Raw genomic sequence first — 19,872 nt, 5'->3', positions numbered from 1 at the left:
AGAACTCATTGGACAGCGCTTCACAGTGCAGATGGACAATGACCCGAAGCATACTGCAAAAGCAACCAAAGAGTTTTTTAAGGCTAAAAAGTGGAATGTTATGCAATGGCCAAGTCAATCCCCTGACCTGAATACGATTGAGCATGCATTTCACTTGAGGAAGAAAAAACTGAAGGGAAAATGGCCCAAGAAGAAGCAGGAACTGAAGACATTTGCAGTAGAGGCCTGGCAGAGCATCACCAGTGCCGAAACCCAGCATCTGGTGATGTCTATGCATTCCAGACTTCAGGCTGTAATTGCCTGCAAAGGATTTGCAACAAAGTATTAAAAAGTGAAAGTTAGATTTAAGATTGTTTAGTTTGTCCCATTACTTTTGGCCCCTTAAAAAGTGGGAGGCACATATAGAAACCATTGTAATTCCTACACCGTTCACCTGATTAGGATGTAATTACCCTCAAATGAAATCTGAAAGTCTGCAGTTAAAGCACATCTTGTTTGTTTCATTTCAAAGCCATTGTGGTGGTGAATAGAGGACAAAATATGAAAATTCTGTCAATGTCCCAATATTTATGGACCTGACTGTATCTATCTATCTATCTATCTATCTATCTATCTATCTATCTATTTATCTATCTATCTATCTATCTATCTATCTATCTATCTATCTAATCTATCTATCTATCTATCTATCTATCTATCTATCTATCTATCTATCTATCTCTATCTATGTCATATGTATCTATCTATGTCATATCTACCTACCTATCTACCTATCTCATATCTACCTATCTATCTATCCTAAGATGGCTCTTGGGGCGTTTGACCAATGGGGCGCCACCCCTTTGAGGGCGCACTAATCCCAAATGTCCCGATTTCAGCAGGACAGTCCCATTTTTGTTAAGGATAGGATTGCCTCCATCAAGTTAATTATATTTAATTTATATATGCGGGTTGATAAATTGTGTATTGAATGACACAGTTGATATACATGTAACCCCCCTTCAGTGTGCGGTGTGGTACATAGGTGCATTTGGAGTGATACACCTCCTATTGCCTCAGGCTAGCTCTCCAGGGTGTGGCCAATACCTGAGAAGGGGGTCCCTGCCCATGCAGGCTTTATAACAGTCACACATATAGATACAGGTATAGATAGACACATGCAGCAACAGTTCTATTGAATAACTTGGGCGCCAGACCTTCTCTTATAAAAATAAACCAATTTATTTCTCTCCTCCTGCACATGACTTTACAGGACAAGAATATGGTTACAGCAGCTTCTCCTCTCCCTCCAGCTCATATACTTGGCATGTCAGATGGTATATGACAATCTTATGGATATGGTTACATTACATCACACTCTTCTTCACCAGCACAGTCTTTAAGCATAGTCACAATGAATGCTTTGCATTTTACCCACACAGGTCCACCTGGCCCTTTGCTGGCTGGTGCCTGTAGTTCTCCACTTCATATGTGCAGGTCCACCTAGCCCTTCCACAGCTTCACACACATCTCACATAACTTCTTTTGCACTCTGCCTCTCCTTTGTCTCTTCTAAGACAATATACAGAGTGTCTCATACACAGTCTGCCTCTCTCTGCTCCCCTTCTCTTTCACATGGGACAGCAATATACAGACTTTTCTATTGCAGCTATCAGACGCTCAGCTGCTGCCCATCCCTATCCTACAGGAATGGCTCCTATAGCCACACTGCTACCACAGTGACCCCCCCTTTAATGGCTGCTGGGTGGCTTTTATGCATAAGGGACTCCTCTGGTACCTTAACAGTAAAAGCCCCTGGGAAATTCCTCTTCCCCATCTCTTCAACACATATACTTGCGTCTCTTACCCCTCTCATGGGTGCTGAACACTTCACTGGGCTGCTCACACTGCAACCTTCCAGCTCTTTCTCTGTGGTCTCTCACAGACTTTATCTCAGTGGTCTCACTCTAGACCTATTTCTCCTTTGGCGTTAGATGGGCATCGTGGCAGTCACCACGGCCCCGCCAATCTCCCCCTGCCAGGGGAGCACAAGGGCTACATTTCTGCTTCCAGCTCTGAAGCTTCCCAAAGATGTCTGCGCTCTCCCAAATTCTTCTTCCCAACCCCCTTTGTTCTCTCCCCCTCCTCCCTCTGCTCTGCCAGCTACACACCCAGTCTTCCCACCCATGCGTGTCTATCTCTCCAGCCCCTCCTTTACCTGAAAACTGATCCCAGGGTCTCATGCATGTAATATCTACAACAGGAAGCAAGCTCTAACACTGAGAGGGGTGTATTTACAAATACCATCCCTTAGAGGGTGTTACATACTCCCCCCATTAGGTAGGTATGCTTTAAAATATATACATTATTTTGGTATACCTGGCTAATCACTTGCACATGCAGGCACACCCGACTTACACTGGTGCACACATGTAAAACCTTGCAATTTCGTATGTCACCCCACATAATAAAAAAAAAATCTCAGTGGTGAAAATCACATTAGATCACATTTGCATGGAAAAAAAAACATTAGCAGTGAACAGTATGCAAAAAAAATTCACATTTCCAACAATATATCCCACTACCCCCAATGTGTATAATAACACAAGAGTCACGGGTGTCCTCAAACACGTTTGTTCATACATGAGCTATAAATGACAATTTTAATGTCATACAACGAAGTACCTGCCAGGCCTGCCCGTTGAGTCTCCTCCCCTCCTCGGGTCAAAAGGAGACAGGTGGCTCTCGTGGCCCCTCCCAATACCCCCAAACTTTTGCGGGTGCAGGGTGCACTCCCCCCAGCTCTTCTCTAATGCTGGGCAACTTTTTACATGTGCTCCCCCCAACTTCTGGAGGAACACACAACAATTCCGCTGAGCTTGCTCTCCTCGCTTCCCACGCAGATGGGATGAACGGCACTACAAGTCCCAAGAAAACTTCACACAGGTGCTTCTGCTTTTAAACAGTCTCTGAAACACTTTGGCACTACCACCATTTTGTACTTGACACTTTGTCCTACAGCGAAGTTACACTGGTAACTTTAAACAATGGGGTCAATCTCCGCCTCCTGAACCCTTGGTCTCGCTGGGACACCCAGAGAAGATCAGACACGGTATCTACCAAGGGGTTTGCTCCGGCTGGATTTACTGCATTTAGTCTCTGTATCCTGCGAGCACTTCTTCCATCTTACTGTGCTCGAGTCCCACGTTGGGCGCCATTTTGTAACCCCCCTTCAGTGTGCGGTGTGGTACATAGGTGCATTTGGAGTGATACACCTCCTATTGCCTCAGGCTAGCTCTCCAGGGTGTGGCCAATACCTGAGAAGGGGGTCCCTGCCCATGCAGGCTTTATAACAGTCACACATATAGATACAGGTATAGATAGACACATGCAGCAACAGTTCTATTGAATAACTTGGGCGCCAGACCTTCTCTTATAAAAATAAACCAATTTATTTCTCTCCTCCTGCACATGACTTTACAGGACAAGAATATGGTTACAGCAGCTTCTCCTCTCCCTCCAGCTCATATACTTGGCATGTCAGATGGTATATGACAATCTTATGGATATGGTTACATTACATCACACTCTTCTTCACCAGCACAGTCTTTAAGCATAGTCACAATGAATGCTTTGCATTTTACCCACACAGGTCCACCTGGCCCTTTGCTGGCTGGTGCCTGTAGTTCTCCACTTCATATGTGCAGGTCCACCTAGCCCTTCGCTGGCTGGTGCCTGTAGTTCTCCACTTCATACGTGCAGGTCCACCTAGCCCTTTGCTGGCTGGTGCCTGTAGTTCTCCACTTCATATGTGCAGGTCCACCTAGCCCTTCGCTGGCTGGTGCCTGTAGTTCTCCACTTCATACGTGCAGGTCCACCTAGCCCTTTGCTGGCTGGTGCCTGTAGTTCTCCACTTCATACTTCAGGTCCACCTAGCCCTTTGCTGGCTGGTGCCTGTAGTTCACTTCATACATGCAGGTCCACCAGGCCCTATGCTGGCTGGTGCCTGTAGTTCCACAGCTTCACACACATCTCACATAACTTCTTTTGCACTCTGCCTCTCCTTTGTCTCTTCTAAGACAATATACAGAGTGTCTCATACACAGTCTGCCTCTCTCTGCTCCCCTTCTCTTTCACATGGGACAGCAATATACAGACTTTTCTATTGCAGCTATCAGACGCTCAGCTGCTGCCCATCCCTATCCTACAGGAATGGCTCCTATAGCCACACTGCTACCACAGTGACCCCCCCTTTAATGGCTGCTGGGTGGCTTTTATGCATAAGGGACTCCTCTGGTACCTTAACAGTAAAAGCCCCTGGAAAATTCCTCTTCCCCATCTCTTCAACACATATACTTGCGTCTCTTACCCCTCTCATGGGTGCTGAACACTTCACTGGGCTGCTCACACTGCAACCTTCCAGCTCTTTCTCTGTGGTCTCTCACAGACTTTATCTCAGTGGTCTCACTCTAGACCTATTTCTCCTTTGGCGTTAGATGGGCATCGTGGCAGTCACCACGGCCCCGCCAATCTCCCCCTGCCAGGGGAGCACAAGGGCTACATTTCTGCTTCCAGCTCTGAAGCTTCCCAAAGATGTCTGCGCTCTCCCAAATTCTTCTTCCCAACCCCCTTTGTTCTCTCCCCCTCCTCCCTCTGCTCTGCCAGCTACACACCCAGTCTTCCCACCCATGCGTGTCTATCTCTCCAGCCCCTCCTTTACCTGAAAACTGATCCCAGGGTCTCAGGCATGTAATATCTACAACAGGAAGCAAGCTCTAACACTGAGAGGGGTGTATTTACAAATACCATCCCTTAGAGGGTGTTACATACATCTCTGATTATTAACTGGGTATGTACACCAGGCATTTTTTGGGTATCCCCACATTTGCTTCTTCGCGTCAAGCTAAATCGAAACTAGGATGCTATTCCAACTAATATCATCCAGACCAGTGCAGGAGTTCATCTTTAGATAGCAGTTCAACAAACATCTACAAACAGGGCGAGGACATCTTACTAAAAAGACTGTTTGGACATTCTTCTCCTAGAAGCTGGTAATATACCAATATCAATAAAAACTGTATTATTTGGATTGATTTAAAAGCAATATATTTATCCTGCATATGCCCCCTGCGGCTGGGCTTTCCAGCAAGAGACACACTGATATTTTCTTTATTGGGGGTTTTATCTGGCTCTGAATATATCAGTTGCTGATACACATTTCTGTTTGAATTTATGCATATTTTTATGCTGCTTTATATGCATTGTGTGTTGATGTTTTAAATAATTATTGTTACATTTTGATATTATTTTTATCAGGCCACACTATTCCTTAATTATTATAGTACATTGAATTCTGTTTTTTTCTGTGTACTTCTGTAATGTGTATGTCATTTTATATTTCTTGTATGATGCTGTGGACACTGCGTGGTGCCCTATAAATAAAAGTAAATAATAGTAATGTCAATGGTGATTTAGATGATTTGATTAAATTTCTACTGACCACCATAAATTAAATCAAATTAGCTTTTAATGTTATGTGTATTTGAGTTACAATGACATTTGGAGATCTCTCAAGGAAAATATTATTTCAACAAATTCTAATTATTATATTTATATAATGAATAATATACACATTTACCAAAGCCATTTTCTCCAGATCAACTTTCAACTGGAAATATATTCACTGTTATATTCTGAAGTTTGCAAAGAAGCTAAGCTTTTCCCTGCAGCTTCATGGTAACTTAATTAAAAAAGAGAATTTATTGAAGAAAGATAGACAGCGAGCACAAACAAATGAGGCAAGCAACAAGGAAAATAGCACTAACAAGATACTGAATAAATCTGGGGAAATCAACCTCTTGACACAAGAGTAAAACAAATAAAAGTTTGGTTGTATATTCCACATCATTATTATTTTATATTTATTAAGAAAAAACATTTAAAAATGATGTGACAGAATTATTGAGTCAGGATTTAGTTTAATTGCACAACATATGCACCTAATTACTCTGATATATTCCCAAAATTAGTAATCCCCATTTTAGTTTTGGGTTGGACATAAGATAAATATAAATACCAAGTATAATTTATTTGCAATTCATCAAAAGTTCACAGTTTGTGTTTCGGCAGGCCTTGTTTGTACAGGAATGGGAAGTTCACAAGGGAGGTGCCTTGATAGCCATGGTGTTAATAATGAATAGGAATGCTAATGTGAAAAAAAAAAAAAAAAGGATAAAGTAGGACAGATTATGAGTAGCATGCAAGTCCCAATGCGCATAGATCTTGTGGATTTCTGCATACTGCACATGACCCAAAGAAAGAAGTCTGCTTAAGGTATGCATACACAGACAAAGGGCCTGATTCAGAAACATAAGCAATGCTGATATTTACGGAGATTGAGCGATTGTTAGCCATTGCGCACGTGCAGCAATTAATTTGCGTTTACACTTGAAGAGAGGATTCAATCGCAAAGTGAGTGACAAATAGTCAGTGTTTGAGGGAGGTACCAGGGAGTTGGCTAGAAAAATGCAGGTTTTTCTGACTGTTCAAATGCCGTTTCATGAGTGTGCATAAATTAGTCATTGCTATCTTCTTCACAGCATGAGAGCTCTCAGCGTGTCAGGAGAGATGCAGTGTTTGAGGGGATGTAGTCAGTTTGCCGGCGGACGGGTTGCCAGTTGTTGACATCCTGGCATCGAAATCCTGACCCAGGACTAAAATAGGTGATGCCAGTTTAGATACCGACGCCAGAATCCTGTCAGCCACCATCCCGATCGTAAGTATAGCAGGGCACCTTAGCTGTTAGCCACGGGGGGGAGGGTTAGGTTTAAGCACCACAGGGGGGTTAGGGTTATGTTTTAGGGGAGGTTAGGGTTAGGCACCACTGGGGGGGTTAGGCACCACTGGAGAGGTTAGGATTAGGTACTAAGGGGGGAGATTTAGGTTTAGGCACTAACAGGGAGGATAAGGGTTAGGATAAGGGTGGGGAGGATTAAGGTGCAAGAAAGGAGGGTTAGGGGGAGAAGGGGGGAGGGTTAGCATACTCACCTGACCCCTGTCAGGATACCGAGCACTGGGACACCACTGTCAGCATTTTGATAGAAGGCATTTCAACTGCAGGTATTTCAGACCCAATCCATGCTTGAGACTGGTCAGACGACTTAGAAGCTGCATGGCTGCCCAATCTGCATCGATGTTCCTGATGTTTAGGCTGCTGCACATCTTCAGACAAGTATGAGAAGGCAGCAGTGGGTGTCCCAATGCTTGGATAAGCTTTGGAAACATTTGCATATTTTTGCAATTACGGTCCATGAGTATACTTCTAGAAACAATTGATGGTATCCACTTGTTTCAGGGCCTATTCATTAAGAAACTGATATTTCATTCATTGAGTCTATTGATGAACGCTGTGAAAATATTGTCTTGGACATTGAACACGCAGGTGGAAAAATGCCTCCCCATAAATCTAAGACTGTCCCATTGATATTCTACTTAGTACATAAGTTCCTTTTGGATGCATATACTCATTGGCTGAGACAGTATTTCTGACTTTGAAGGAATATATCTATAACAATTTGGCCACAGGGGTTATTAGACCTTCCACTGCTGGTGCTGCAATCTACTTCATTGGCAAAAAAAATGGAAGACTCAGGTCTTTCATAGATTACACAGTTTTGAAATTAACAAAATTCTAAACAGTGTCATTTAAATCTGCATTGTAATCATGATGCCAAAATTTGCACAAATCTAGATTTAAGATAAGCATATAACCAGATTTGGATATGTGTATTTGATAAGTATAAAACAGTTTTCAGTACCACATATGATAATATTGAATATCTTGTCATGCCATTGGTCTATTTAATGCTCCAGCCACATTCAAACATTTTGGCAACGATGTGTTCAGGGATATATTGGATCAGTACTCTAGCATATACCTTGATAATATACTTATCTATTCTGAATATGTGGAGACATATCATATTCATATAAGAAGTGTTCTAGAGCATCTGAAAAAACTTGTGCTCAATGCTAAACTAGAGAAAGGTACTTTTATGGGACATGTTATTTTAGCAAAAGGCATTGAACTGACAATGAAAAAATCAAAGCACTTCAAGATTGGTGAGAAGATCTACAAGATGTAAAAGCAGTATAAAGTTTTGCAAACTATTACTGACATTTTACTAAAGTTTTATCAAAGATTGTTCAACCACTGACTGCTCTTACCCCAAAGAATGTGCCTTATTTTCTGGTCATTCGCACTTCATTCTGGCTTCAGCCAATCAAAGAATGCCTTCCAATTTGTTTCTGCTTGGCTTTTCTTCTGAACTGGAAATTCTTGTAACTATTTATATGGATCATTGTCACTTTGAGTATATCAAATCTCCAGAAGTTGAATTCCAGACAAGCTAGATGGGCCTTGGGCCAAATTGTAGACATTTTTATAAAATCAATTCTACCTGAAGAGAAAGTAATCGCCACTATTACTCCATCAGCGTTGAGAAAATATATACTGTAAAACATATATGGATGGCAACTCATCAAATGAGAGATTGGGAAAAGGATAAGTTGATATCCAAAGCTGCTGAAATGCTCAGAGATAAGTTCTGTTTATTTGTACCCTTGTTTCAACTGCATAAGGGAGTCGTGCATCAATTTGATGATTCTCCCAGCGATGAAGATCCTGGGATCAATAAGACTAACAATTAGGTTTACCAGCAGTTCTGGTGTCAGTACTTGAACCAGTTAATTCAGTAACACATTAAAGACTGACCAACTTGTGCCCAACATACTTTGTCTCATACCTTGCCCAATGGGCAATTGTGACCTTACCAGTCGCTTCTGACCCCTAGAAAGATATTTATTTAGATTGTGTTGCTGAACTACTGCCATCTAAAAGGTCTACTATTGTACTGGTGTTGATGGACAGATATTCCAAGATGGCTTGTTGCATTCCTAAAGTGGGTGGAACTGGCCATCACCGAAATCTCCATTTGTTGGGTACCCGCTGCAATGTTGTTACTAGCGGTGCACCCTCTCCTTCTCAGCACTCTCCAGAGCTCACTCCAGAGCTACGCCTTCCAGCTCCTGCACTGAGTTTATGGAGAGACGTCATGACATCTTGACCACAGTGCTGGGAGAGGAGCCATCAGATGGCCAGTGTAGCATGACAGCTAATCATACTTTCACAGTGTCAGTGACAGTAGCACAGAGATTGGTGGCCAGGTGAGTGCTTTGACTCACCCTATAGAAGGGGGCATTACTATGTGGAATGATGTGTAAGTGGCACTACTGTGTGGTTTAATGTGTAAGTGTGCAGTGTGTATTGGGGTTTTGGGAAAAGACGTTAGTTAGCGTTGTGTGACTACGTGTTTGTGGAGTACACCATAGTAAGTGTTTTGCAGGGTTGATCATTTTATATGTTTTAGTGACTGTCAGTATTTATATGATGAGGACTTTTAACTTCTTTCTATTGCGTGGGAATCGGATGACGCTAAATAATAGCATCGCCGTATGTACTTATAATGGGCGAGATTCACTAAAATGGCGCTGGGCGGCCAGTCGCAAAATGGCGTCTCATTGCCATTTGCAAAATGGCATCGTGCAGATTTAATTTTAAACCGATTTTGTCTCAGCCAATTATCCGACTTCGACACATCTAATTACCACTTTGATTTCTGTCCTTAAAGCCTATTTCTATTATTTGACACATCTCTGCCTCAGTTTAGACATTTTCTTATACCCTGCACCCAATGCACACTACTACGCCATCCTCCTGCAGCTTCATCTGGTAATTTTACCCACTATTGCATAACACTGTGTGTAATTAATTATTATTACTATTTCTGCAATCTATCCTCACTTATTTTGCAGTATGTCATCTGTGTTAATATTCTGTTACCATTTACTTCTACCTGCAATACGCTAACTGCTTTCCATATCTCTCTACACTACCCCATCATGTCCCTCACCTGTCCCCTTCTGGGTGCTTCCCTGTATTCTGCTTTTTTTGTTGATGTTCTCTGTTATTCATTACTGTGTATCACAATTCTATGAATTAATCATCCGGCCCCCTGTAACCTATGTAGTGTGCCATGGATGACTGCATCACCTGGTACTTTTTTTGGCAAGTTGAACAACCTATGGAAAAATGTATTCAGTGTTTATCTTGTTAGTCATTTTCCATTTCACCATTATATGCCTTAGTTCCATGCATTGCTTCTCTCTCATAAAGTAACCTATGTAGTGTGCTAAAGATGTCTCACCTGGTACTCCGTTAAATAAACAATGTATGTATCTGCTCATTTTGTAAGGATCATGTATCTCGCTTTAGTTTTCTGTAGCTCCCCCATAATGTGTCATCTTATCCAGACATTGCCCATTCTGCCCAGTGTAACCTATATAGTGCTTCTCAAGATAACTGCCTTGCCTGGTACCTTTGTGGGCAGGATAAACAACCCTTGGAATTTATCACCCAAAATGGCTCAGTATTATGTTCAGGTTTTCTGTATTTTTCCGGTTTCTGTAATTTCTGTAAAGCTAAACCTGTATTAATTTCATAATATCTGTAAATACCTTGAGTCCTATTGGAGAAAAGTGCTATCTAAATAAAATTATTATTATTATTATTATTATTATTATTATTATTATTATTACTATTAAATTATTGTTATTAATATTATTGTTTTCCACTCATTGTTAGAATGTGCCCGATACACAACTTGATATATATTAAGTAAGGAATACATATGATACCATCTTGCACATCACCCCATCATATATCTTCATGCATACTATGGAAGGTATCCAATTAGCCCTGAACATTGTACGGACGCTATTGGATCCCCCGGGGCTATCCAATTAGCCCCGAAGTCCAGTCCGATGCCAGCACTTATCGGGGATTTTGTTGAGGACCTGATGTTTCTCAAAAAATTATCCCCAAAAACTGCACATACTGTAGGTCTGTGAACCAATCATGGATCCTTATGTGTTTTAGGGAGATTTATCCTATTTGTTTGCCAGAAACAAATAGGATAGGGTGAAAAAATCATCGAAAAGCAGGGATTATTGGCGAGAAATCCTCGTTTTTGCCCCTAGAAAAAATATATCGGTGCTAATTGGATACCGCTAGATCTGATAATTCTCTTTGCATAATAAATTCTTATAATAAATACTTTTAATTTGTAAACCAGAATATTGAGCTTTTCTCTCCTTTAGTATAGTAAACAGAGCTTATATACATTTGTGTTTTTGTCCTTAGGTTCATCTTACATGGATCACTCTTCCACTGAACATAACATCAGTGATGCTTTGTCTTTGGTGAGAACCTGCCATCTGGTTACAATGCTAGAGAATTGCCTGTACAGAGCAAAAAGCACAAAACTTCAGTGCTCCCAAGTTCTCGTCCCCAAAGAATTGACCACATTGGTGGCACAGGAGGTACTGAAACTGTCATTAAGCGAGCCATGCGGACTGCGAGGTTGCATTATATATGTGAGTTTGGAAAGTAACAATAAACAAGCAGCACTGGACACAATAGTTTATGACTGTTCAGTTGAGCCAACATTTGAACTGAAGCTTGTTTTAAAGCAGGATACTCAGGGGTGGGACTACTTAAAAGATCTTCTCATCAACAGAACCTGCTTCCCAAACTTTTTTAGGAGCGTCATAAAACTAAGTCCCAAGTTTCAGCTGTCCAAGAGAAGATTGTACTTTTCACTCGTTGGAGCAGGAAGTGAATATTGTTAGATCATGCATTTTTTTTTCACTCACGTGTGTTTAGAAGTTAAAACATCCTGTTCTTTTCCATGGATCTCATTGACCATTTTCTGTTTTTCATTTTATATTTTTTTAATTTAATCACATTACAGAGCTTTTAACAACTTGTCAACCTTAATTTGGAGGGTGATGGAATTTGATTTAGACAAGGAACCAACTCAGTATTTTTATTAGTTGTGTTAATCTTAAAGAGAACCTGTTGCCTATATATGGTAGAAGAAACCATTTTGTGTGCTGAACCAATATTAAGACTGTCAATTCACCAGTGACCTCACTGAAGCTTATGTTAAAAAGTGAATTTGCAGGCTGCATTTTTGTGAATATTGCTTTCACTGTGTTCAGGCTACATAAAGATGTGTCCTCCTTATACACCACACCTAACCTCAATACACATGTGGTGTGAGACTCCTGGCGTGAATGAGCCACCAGGACTTGTGCGAGTCTGCTTGCGCTGATCATTTTTTTAGCTGAAAAATGCATCTTAGTCGCACTTTGATGTGACTATGATGCACCAGAAGACTGCACTGAATAATATGATATGCGACACTTGTATATTTGTGTGCAACCGAGTCTATAAATGAAACACAATGAAACTTGGCGTGGAAAAAAGCTGTCATCATAGCACTTTGTATACAGATTCAGACTCACTCACACACAGATATACAAGAATCACATATCAAATTAATCAGTGCAGTCGCCTGATGCTGGTGCGTCTTAGTCACATTGAATTGTGACTAAAGCTGGGTACACACTAAACGATGTGTGTATCCAGCTATGTTGCCGACTATCCCAGCTCCAACGGGCCCACATATTAGCAGTCCATACACACTGGGCGATCTGGTGCCCAACTGCCTGATATGCCGCCCCCCTCCGCATAGTGCTGCATGGGATCGTCAGCCGCATCATCTGATCTTACATGCAGTAAATAAGATCAGGCGAGGAGGATGATGACCCCACGGGAGCACGCGCTACATGATGTACTGCATACACACTACACATTTTTAACGATTTGTCGTTCCGATGTGTCGGAATTGTCCAAAACGTTAAAGTTATCATGTAGTGTGTAGGGGCCTTTAGATGTGTTTTAGGGGCAAAAAAGACTATCGGCACAAGCAGAGTTGCAATTGATCTGGCGCGCAAACAGGGGCTGTTTGGTGTGACTGCATAAATAGTGTATGATGACACATATGTATATACATATTACTTTAAATAAGTTGATTGCTATATATATGTATTTCATTATGACAATCTTATTCTACAACCAACATTTTAATTGTATTCATGATAGTTGTGAGATTGATTATCCCATCAGTAACCCAGCCATTACCTAGTGTAGCTTGTGAATCTACTAAGTTAATAAATTAATTACTAAAGTATATAAAATATTACATTATCATGATTGATAGATAGATAGATAGATAGATAGATAGATAGATAGATAGATAGATAGATAGATAGATAGATAGATGCACAATATAGTAAGTCCTTTTTGCATGTGATTTATGTTACCATCTAGCTGTGACATATACTGTATACAAGGAAACTCTTTAAACTTATACAACCTAAGGCATTTGCAATGCACCACAAGAATCTCTCTCTTCATGCTTCTTCATCACCTGTACTTGCTCAAGTAGTCCATACATTAGCCATGTGCTGGCTTTCAGTATGATCAGAGGTATAAGGACCCACCTCCTATTCTTCCATTAATCTTGTTACTAATCCAATGACTGCAGGATGAAGCACAGTTGATGATTGTTAAACCTTGCTTCCCCCTGTTGCAGAAATGATGACTGAAAGGTGGCTGGACAGTTAATTAAAATACTATACTGGGAGACAAGCTGAATCATGTCTCTGCTGCCCTGGTAATATATGATGTGTACATAACTACATATTCTGCAACTGTGAATACATATGCATGCTTGCTTTAATTACACAAATACATACTAACAAATTTTAACCTTAGCTTACCTGCAGATCTTCAGACTTTCTTCTGCTCAGGGTAATATTGCTGCTGATCTTGTCTTGGTGGTGCCTCCACTCAAGCCTCCAGAAGTTAACCCACAATCCACAAGAGGTTGGCTTGGAAAAGGCTCCAATTTCCCCAAGACTAAGGGGTATATTTACTAAAGTGTGGGTTTTTAGAAGTATAGATGTTGCCGATAGCAACCAATCAACTGGGTTACTATTCTGGACTAGCAATACCTGTAACTGGCTTCAATCATGTTCTGGATTGGTTAATTTTTTCTATATGAGACACACTATGGAGAGATCTAAAACATTTCCTCAGGTGAAACGGCTGGGAGTATATGGCCGAGAAACGTGTTAGCTGATCTCCACATTGATACAGAATTTACATGTGCCCCCCCTTTTCCTCGAACATCCAACTGCCGCGGCTTATTGCTACCTGGTATCACTATTCAATCTACCGAGGAAATCCCTATGAACAGGATATGATAGAGGTGTTGCCTGATCACTACACAGCCGGATGGGCGGCATTCACCCATGATCCACAACCTGAAGTCGACATATTATCATCACTCAACCGAGTGCCGGTCTTGCTGCTGTGCTTCCACAGAACCAGGTGCCAGTTTTCATTATAAAGCACCACTGACCCATTGTTAATTGACTCCTATGACTGGGAGTTCCTCTAGCACCCCGGTCAGGATTCACAGGTACCTGTTGTCTCTAAACATTGGATACCCAGTGAGTCCATTAATTGTCACCATACAGAGTCTTTTATATACAGTATTTACTTTTCATTCATCAGTTTACATATAGGCTGGTGGGTCAGGAATCCTATTTATTGTTCCCTTGGGGAGAATAAATAAGGAACAGTGCTTATTGATGCATATTATCACCACTGATTATTGGGACAGATCATTTTTATTTTGCTATTAGCAGGTTCCTTAACCCATCAAGGGTTACATTGTTTCAACACTAGAAGCAGTACAGATATTTATGTTACTTTTATGTCAATTTGTATGAATATTTATTGCACTGTGCACATGTGCTTTCTGTATTTTATATTGTACAATTAATAGAGTTGCTTTTACTGACTGTGAAGTATAACTATTTAATCAATATATATATAATTAAACCCCATACTTTTCTCAGTTCACTAGTTTTGCGCTGGTAACCTTTTTTCAGTTTCTATAATTGTTTTTATTGTTCCAGAACATCTTCAGCAAGAAGGAGTAAATACTCTGGAAAAATAAACTAAGTTAATTTACTTTACATGAGAAGTCCTCATTGGTATATACTCTGCAAAAGGAAAGTATATACTAGTACACTAAATATTAGGTGTAACTTTAAATTTCCTAACCCAACCCATTACCTATAGACCCAAATCCAAATTAATTACAATATACCCTTAGTTATTAATATACATTATTACAAGTCCAAATAGTGGAGGAAGCTGACATTGCAAATGCACATAGCGTCAGCTTCCGGAACTGGCCAGGGCTGCGGGGGCGAAAGATATCGAAAGATTTCTCTCCTGCACCGGGAGCCTCCATATGCAACAGTCATTCACACCATCTGAAGATAGTGTAAACTACTGGTGCTAAATTCCGAAAAGCATTGCTTTTTGGAGTCTAGTACATAGGGGTCATATCGTAGTCCCCACTGAAAATAATAGGGACTGTGATCTGAAGTGCTAATTAGCACTTTGCCAGAGAGGATGAGTGACTCCCAGCTTACTGACCTGACCAGCCATCTATTCAGATAAGCCTTTTGAAATCAATTTAAAAGTAATTAAGCATTTTTTATGTGTATAGTGTGACTGTAATAAAGTGTTTACATACTACACTATGAGAGTGTTATTTATCTCCTTATAACTTCCTGGGTCCTGTGCTAAATTCTACACCAAACTAACATGAGAGACCAGAAGGGATATGCTTTGTAAAGACCCTCTACTATATGCCCATGTCCTAGGGTGACACGGTACGCAGCATATACAGTGCATCCTGAAAGTATTCACAACGCTTCACTTTTTCCACATATTGTTATGCTCCAGCCTTTTTCCAAAATGGAATAAATTCATTTTTGTCCTCAAAATTCTACACACAATACCCTATAAAGACAACGTGTAAAAAGTTTTCTTGAGATTTTTGCAAATCTAATAAAAAAAATAAACTAAGAAATCACATGTACATAAGTATTTACAGTCTTTGCCATTAAGCTCAAAATTGAGCTCAGGTGCATCCTGTTTCCACTGATCATCCTTGAGATGTTCTTACAGCTTAATTGGAGTCCACCTGAGGTAAATTCAGTTGACTGGACATGATTTTCAAAGGCATACGCCTGTCTATATAAGGTCCCACACTTAACAGTGCATGTCAGAGCATGAACCAAGCATGAAGCTCAAGGAATTGTCTGTAGACCTCCAAGACAGGATTGTCTGGAGGCACAAATCTGGGGAAGGGTACAGAAAAATATCTGCTGCTTTGAAGGTCCCAATGAGCACAATGGCCTCCATCATCCATAAATGGAAGAAGTTCGGAACCACCAGGACACTTCCTAGAGTTGGTCGGCTGTGTAAACTGAGCGATCGGGGGAGATGGGCCCTAGTCAGGGAGGTGACCAAGAACCCGATGGTCACTCTGTCAGAGCTACAGCATTCCTCTGTGGAGAGAGGAGAACTTCCCGAAGGACAGCAATCCACAATACACCTGAAGGACTCTCAAACCATGAGAGATAAAGACTGAACTCTTTGGCATGAATGCCAGGCATTATGTTTGGAGGAAACCAGGCACCGCTCATCACCAGGACAATACCATCCCTACAGTGAAGCACGGTGGCAACATCATGCTGTGGGGATGGTTTTCAGCAGCAGGAACTGGAAGACTAGTCAGGATAGATGGAAAGATGAATGCAGCAATGTACAAAGACATCCTGGATGAAAAACTGCTCCAGAGCGCTCTTGACCTCAGACTGGGGCAACTGTTCATCTTTCAGCAGGACAACGATCCTAAGCACACAGCCAAGATATCAAAGGAGTGGCTTCAGGACAACTCTGTGAATGTCCTTGAGTGGCCCAGCCAGAGCCCAGACTTGAATCCGATTGAACATCTCTGGAGAGTTCTGAAAATGGCTGTGCATCGACGCTTCCCATCCAACTTGATGGAGCTTGAGAGGTGCTGCAAAGAGGAATGGGCAAAACTGCCCAAAGATAGGTGTGCCAAGCTTGTGGCATCATATTCAAAAAGACGAGGCTGTAATTGCTGCCAAAGGTGCATCAACAAAGTATTGAGCAAAGATTGTGAATACTTATGTACATGTGATTTCTTAGGCTTTTTTTATTAAATTTGCAAAAAAAACGCAAAAAAACTTTTTACATGTTGTCATTATGGGGTATTGTGTGTAGAATTTTCAGGACAAAAATTAATTTATTCCATTTTGGAATAAGGCTGTAACATATCAAAATGTGGAAAAAGTGAAGCGCTGTGAATACACTATATATGTGTGTGGCATATCAATATTGTTGAAACCTTTTACACTATTTGGCGCTTGTTTCCACCTTTTCTATTTTTCATATATATATATATATATATATATATATACATTAAAACAAAATCAGGGAGCGCACCATCGCGAACCAAATAAAACAATGTTTATTTCATATCAATGAGAACACTCACATTTAAATAAACATCAGCGAGCATATCAACAGGGCTCTAGTGACCACCGGAGCTGTGCAGCATGTGCTCCACTGAGCGTCGCGGCTAGCAAGCAGGGACCAGCCCTTCTCCTTCACACCGGCTGGAACTACAGGCAATGTCACTCCAAATCCCAAATGCATTTCGTCACATAATTGGACTTCATCAGTGTGCAGTATGGGCATAAATATATATATATATACATAGACATATAACAAATATATATATATACCGTTAATCGCAAGAATAGAGTCTCTTACATCTCATCTATCGGAGTATATAGACATTTTTTAAGCAGATATGTGATGGAATTACCTTCCTATTTAAAAGATGCTAGTAGCGTTTTGAAGATTATGTCCCAAATTTCATGGAAAAATACCTACCTCTGGATTACAATAGATGTCCAGAGCCTCTATACATGTATTGAACATGATAATGGTATATCAGCATGTAGGAAGTTTATGGACAGAGGGCCTGATTCAGAGCCGCTCGTAAGTAGCCGCTCGTTCGCTCTGAGCGATGTTCGCACAACTGCGCATGCGTATGGGTTGTAATATGCATGCTCGAACCAGTCATTGCGGTCGGAAATTGTGTGCTCGCAAAATAGCGAATGCCTGCTAATTTGAGTGACAGAATGAGGTGTTTGTGGGTGGTAACAGGGGAAGGTGCTTGAAAACGGGGAGTGGAGATCCAAACGCAGGCATGCCAAACGGTCAAAACGGGCGTTTTAAGGGTGTGCATAATTAACAAAGCAGCGTCATCGACCACATCACTTGGTTGTCTCTTAGCCTGAACTGCTCGCATGATTGCGGTAGGAAAATGCTACCACAAGCACTGCGAGCAGTTCATACGCCTTTCGATGTACTCGATTAATCTAATAAATAGCGGAGATGACGTAGGATGCGAGCGGCCAGGGGGCGTTTTTTTAAAAAATAGCGAGCGCATATTTCGTTCGCTCGTTCAGACATAGAGGCGTCAACAGACCACAAAGAGCGAGTGCTCAATTTAAATAGCCGGCCCCTTTTTCTGAACGAGCGAGCGCATATAGCGTCCGGCTCTGAATCAGGCCCAGAGATCCACTAATGTCGTCATCTCACAAAAATGGAATATGTGATTTTATGAGATTTATTTAAGTCACAATTATTTTACATTTTTAGATTGCTTTTATATCCAAATTTGTGGGACAGCAATGGGGACAATTTTTGCCCCACATTTTGCCAATTTAGTGATGGGTAGCTGGGAAGAAGAAGCCATATATTTGAACAATCCCTATGAGAAACATCTGATAATGTACAAATGCTACATAGACAACATTATTATTATATGGGAAGGAGATGAACTTTCATTTATAGCATTTTTGAACTCCATATCGATTAATAGTTATAATTTAAAGTTCACTTATACTTTGAGTAGGGATAAGGTGGAATATCTGGATCTGGTATTAAAAGAAGAAAGTGGAAATGTTACAACATGCAATTTTATCAAAACTGTGGATACAAACAGCTATTTACATTATAACAGTTGTCATGCAGAATAATGGAAAAAGAACATCCCTTTTTCACAGTTCTCCCGTATACAAAGAAATTGCAGCAAGAAAGATGATTTTAATACACAACTTGAAACTTACTCCAAGAGATTTGTAGAAAGGAATTATCCAGAAAAATGAGTGCTAAAGGCTATGAATAAAATTAACAGTACGGATCGATCTGAAATACTTCAGCCAAAAAAGAATAAAACTGAGAATAGTTTTGTTCCATTTATTACCACCTTTAATCGTCAGGAAAACCAAATTAAACAAATATCAGATCGCCATTGGAAAGTTTTATTGATGGATCCTATCCTGAAAGAAATCCTTCCCCCTAAACCTAAGGTAGTCTATAGGAAAACCAAGAACCTTAAGGAAATTCTAGCACCAAGCCACCTTAAGACGGAAGATGACAAAATCCAAAACATTTTTAAAAAGTGTCAGGGGTGTTATAAGTGCAGCAGTTGTAATATATGCAAATTTTTACATCCTAAAAGGAAATCTTTTCAGAACTACAACAATTCTAAGGAATACAAAATAAAAGACTTTATTAACTGCAACTTACGTATACAAGAGTACGTTCATAATATAAAAAATAAAATCACAGCTCATGCTATATACAGACATTTTGCAGAATGTCATAATTGTGATCCAGAATATTTATCTTTCAAACCGATAGAAATAGTAAAAATAGGTGAGAGGTGGAAATATTCTCTATAAACTATCCAAAAGAGAGATGTTTTGGATTTTCGAGTTGAGAACCCTTTCCCCTCTGGGTTTTAGTGAAGCTTTTGAGATTGTACCTTTTTTATGAATTTTTTGAGGCATCTTATTTTATTTATTAATGATTCCTCTTTTTAATATATACACCTTCTTTTTTATATATATTTGGAATACTTTTATTAGCTATTCAATAAGTAAGCAACTTTTAGT

General features: G+C 40.4%; 1 protein-coding gene across 3 annotated transcripts in view; it reads left to right on the top strand.

Annotated features, from left to right (window-relative positions):
• The window catches only part of DDIT4L (DNA damage inducible transcript 4 like), a 46,814-nt gene extending 31,087 nt beyond the window's left edge, over positions 1 to 15,727 (top strand). For 2 of the 3 annotated variants that reach the window (XM_088453219.1, XM_088453220.1), the window contains 2 exons: positions 6,579 to 6,754; positions 11,240 to 15,727. In XM_088453219.1, coding sequence (XP_088309345.1) covers positions 11,251 to 11,727 — 477 coding nt within the window. In that variant the 5' untranslated portion in view covers positions 6,579 to 6,754; positions 11,240 to 11,250 and the 3' untranslated portion in view covers positions 11,728 to 15,727. The remainder of the gene's footprint in view (positions 1 to 6,578; positions 6,755 to 11,239) is intronic. The other variant, XM_088453218.1, reaches the window with a different exon arrangement.
• Positions 15,728 to 19,872: the final 4,145 nt, after the last annotated feature.

Source organism: Taudactylus pleione, unplaced genomic scaffold (genome assembly GCF_031769625.1).
Source record: "Taudactylus pleione unplaced genomic scaffold, aTauple2 ptg000573l, whole genome shotgun sequence".
Classification (NCBI taxonomy): Eukaryota; Metazoa; Chordata; class Amphibia; order Anura; family Myobatrachidae; genus Taudactylus; species Taudactylus pleione.
Note: the sequence above shows the minus strand (reverse complement) of the source record. Positions and strands in the feature narration are given on the sequence as shown.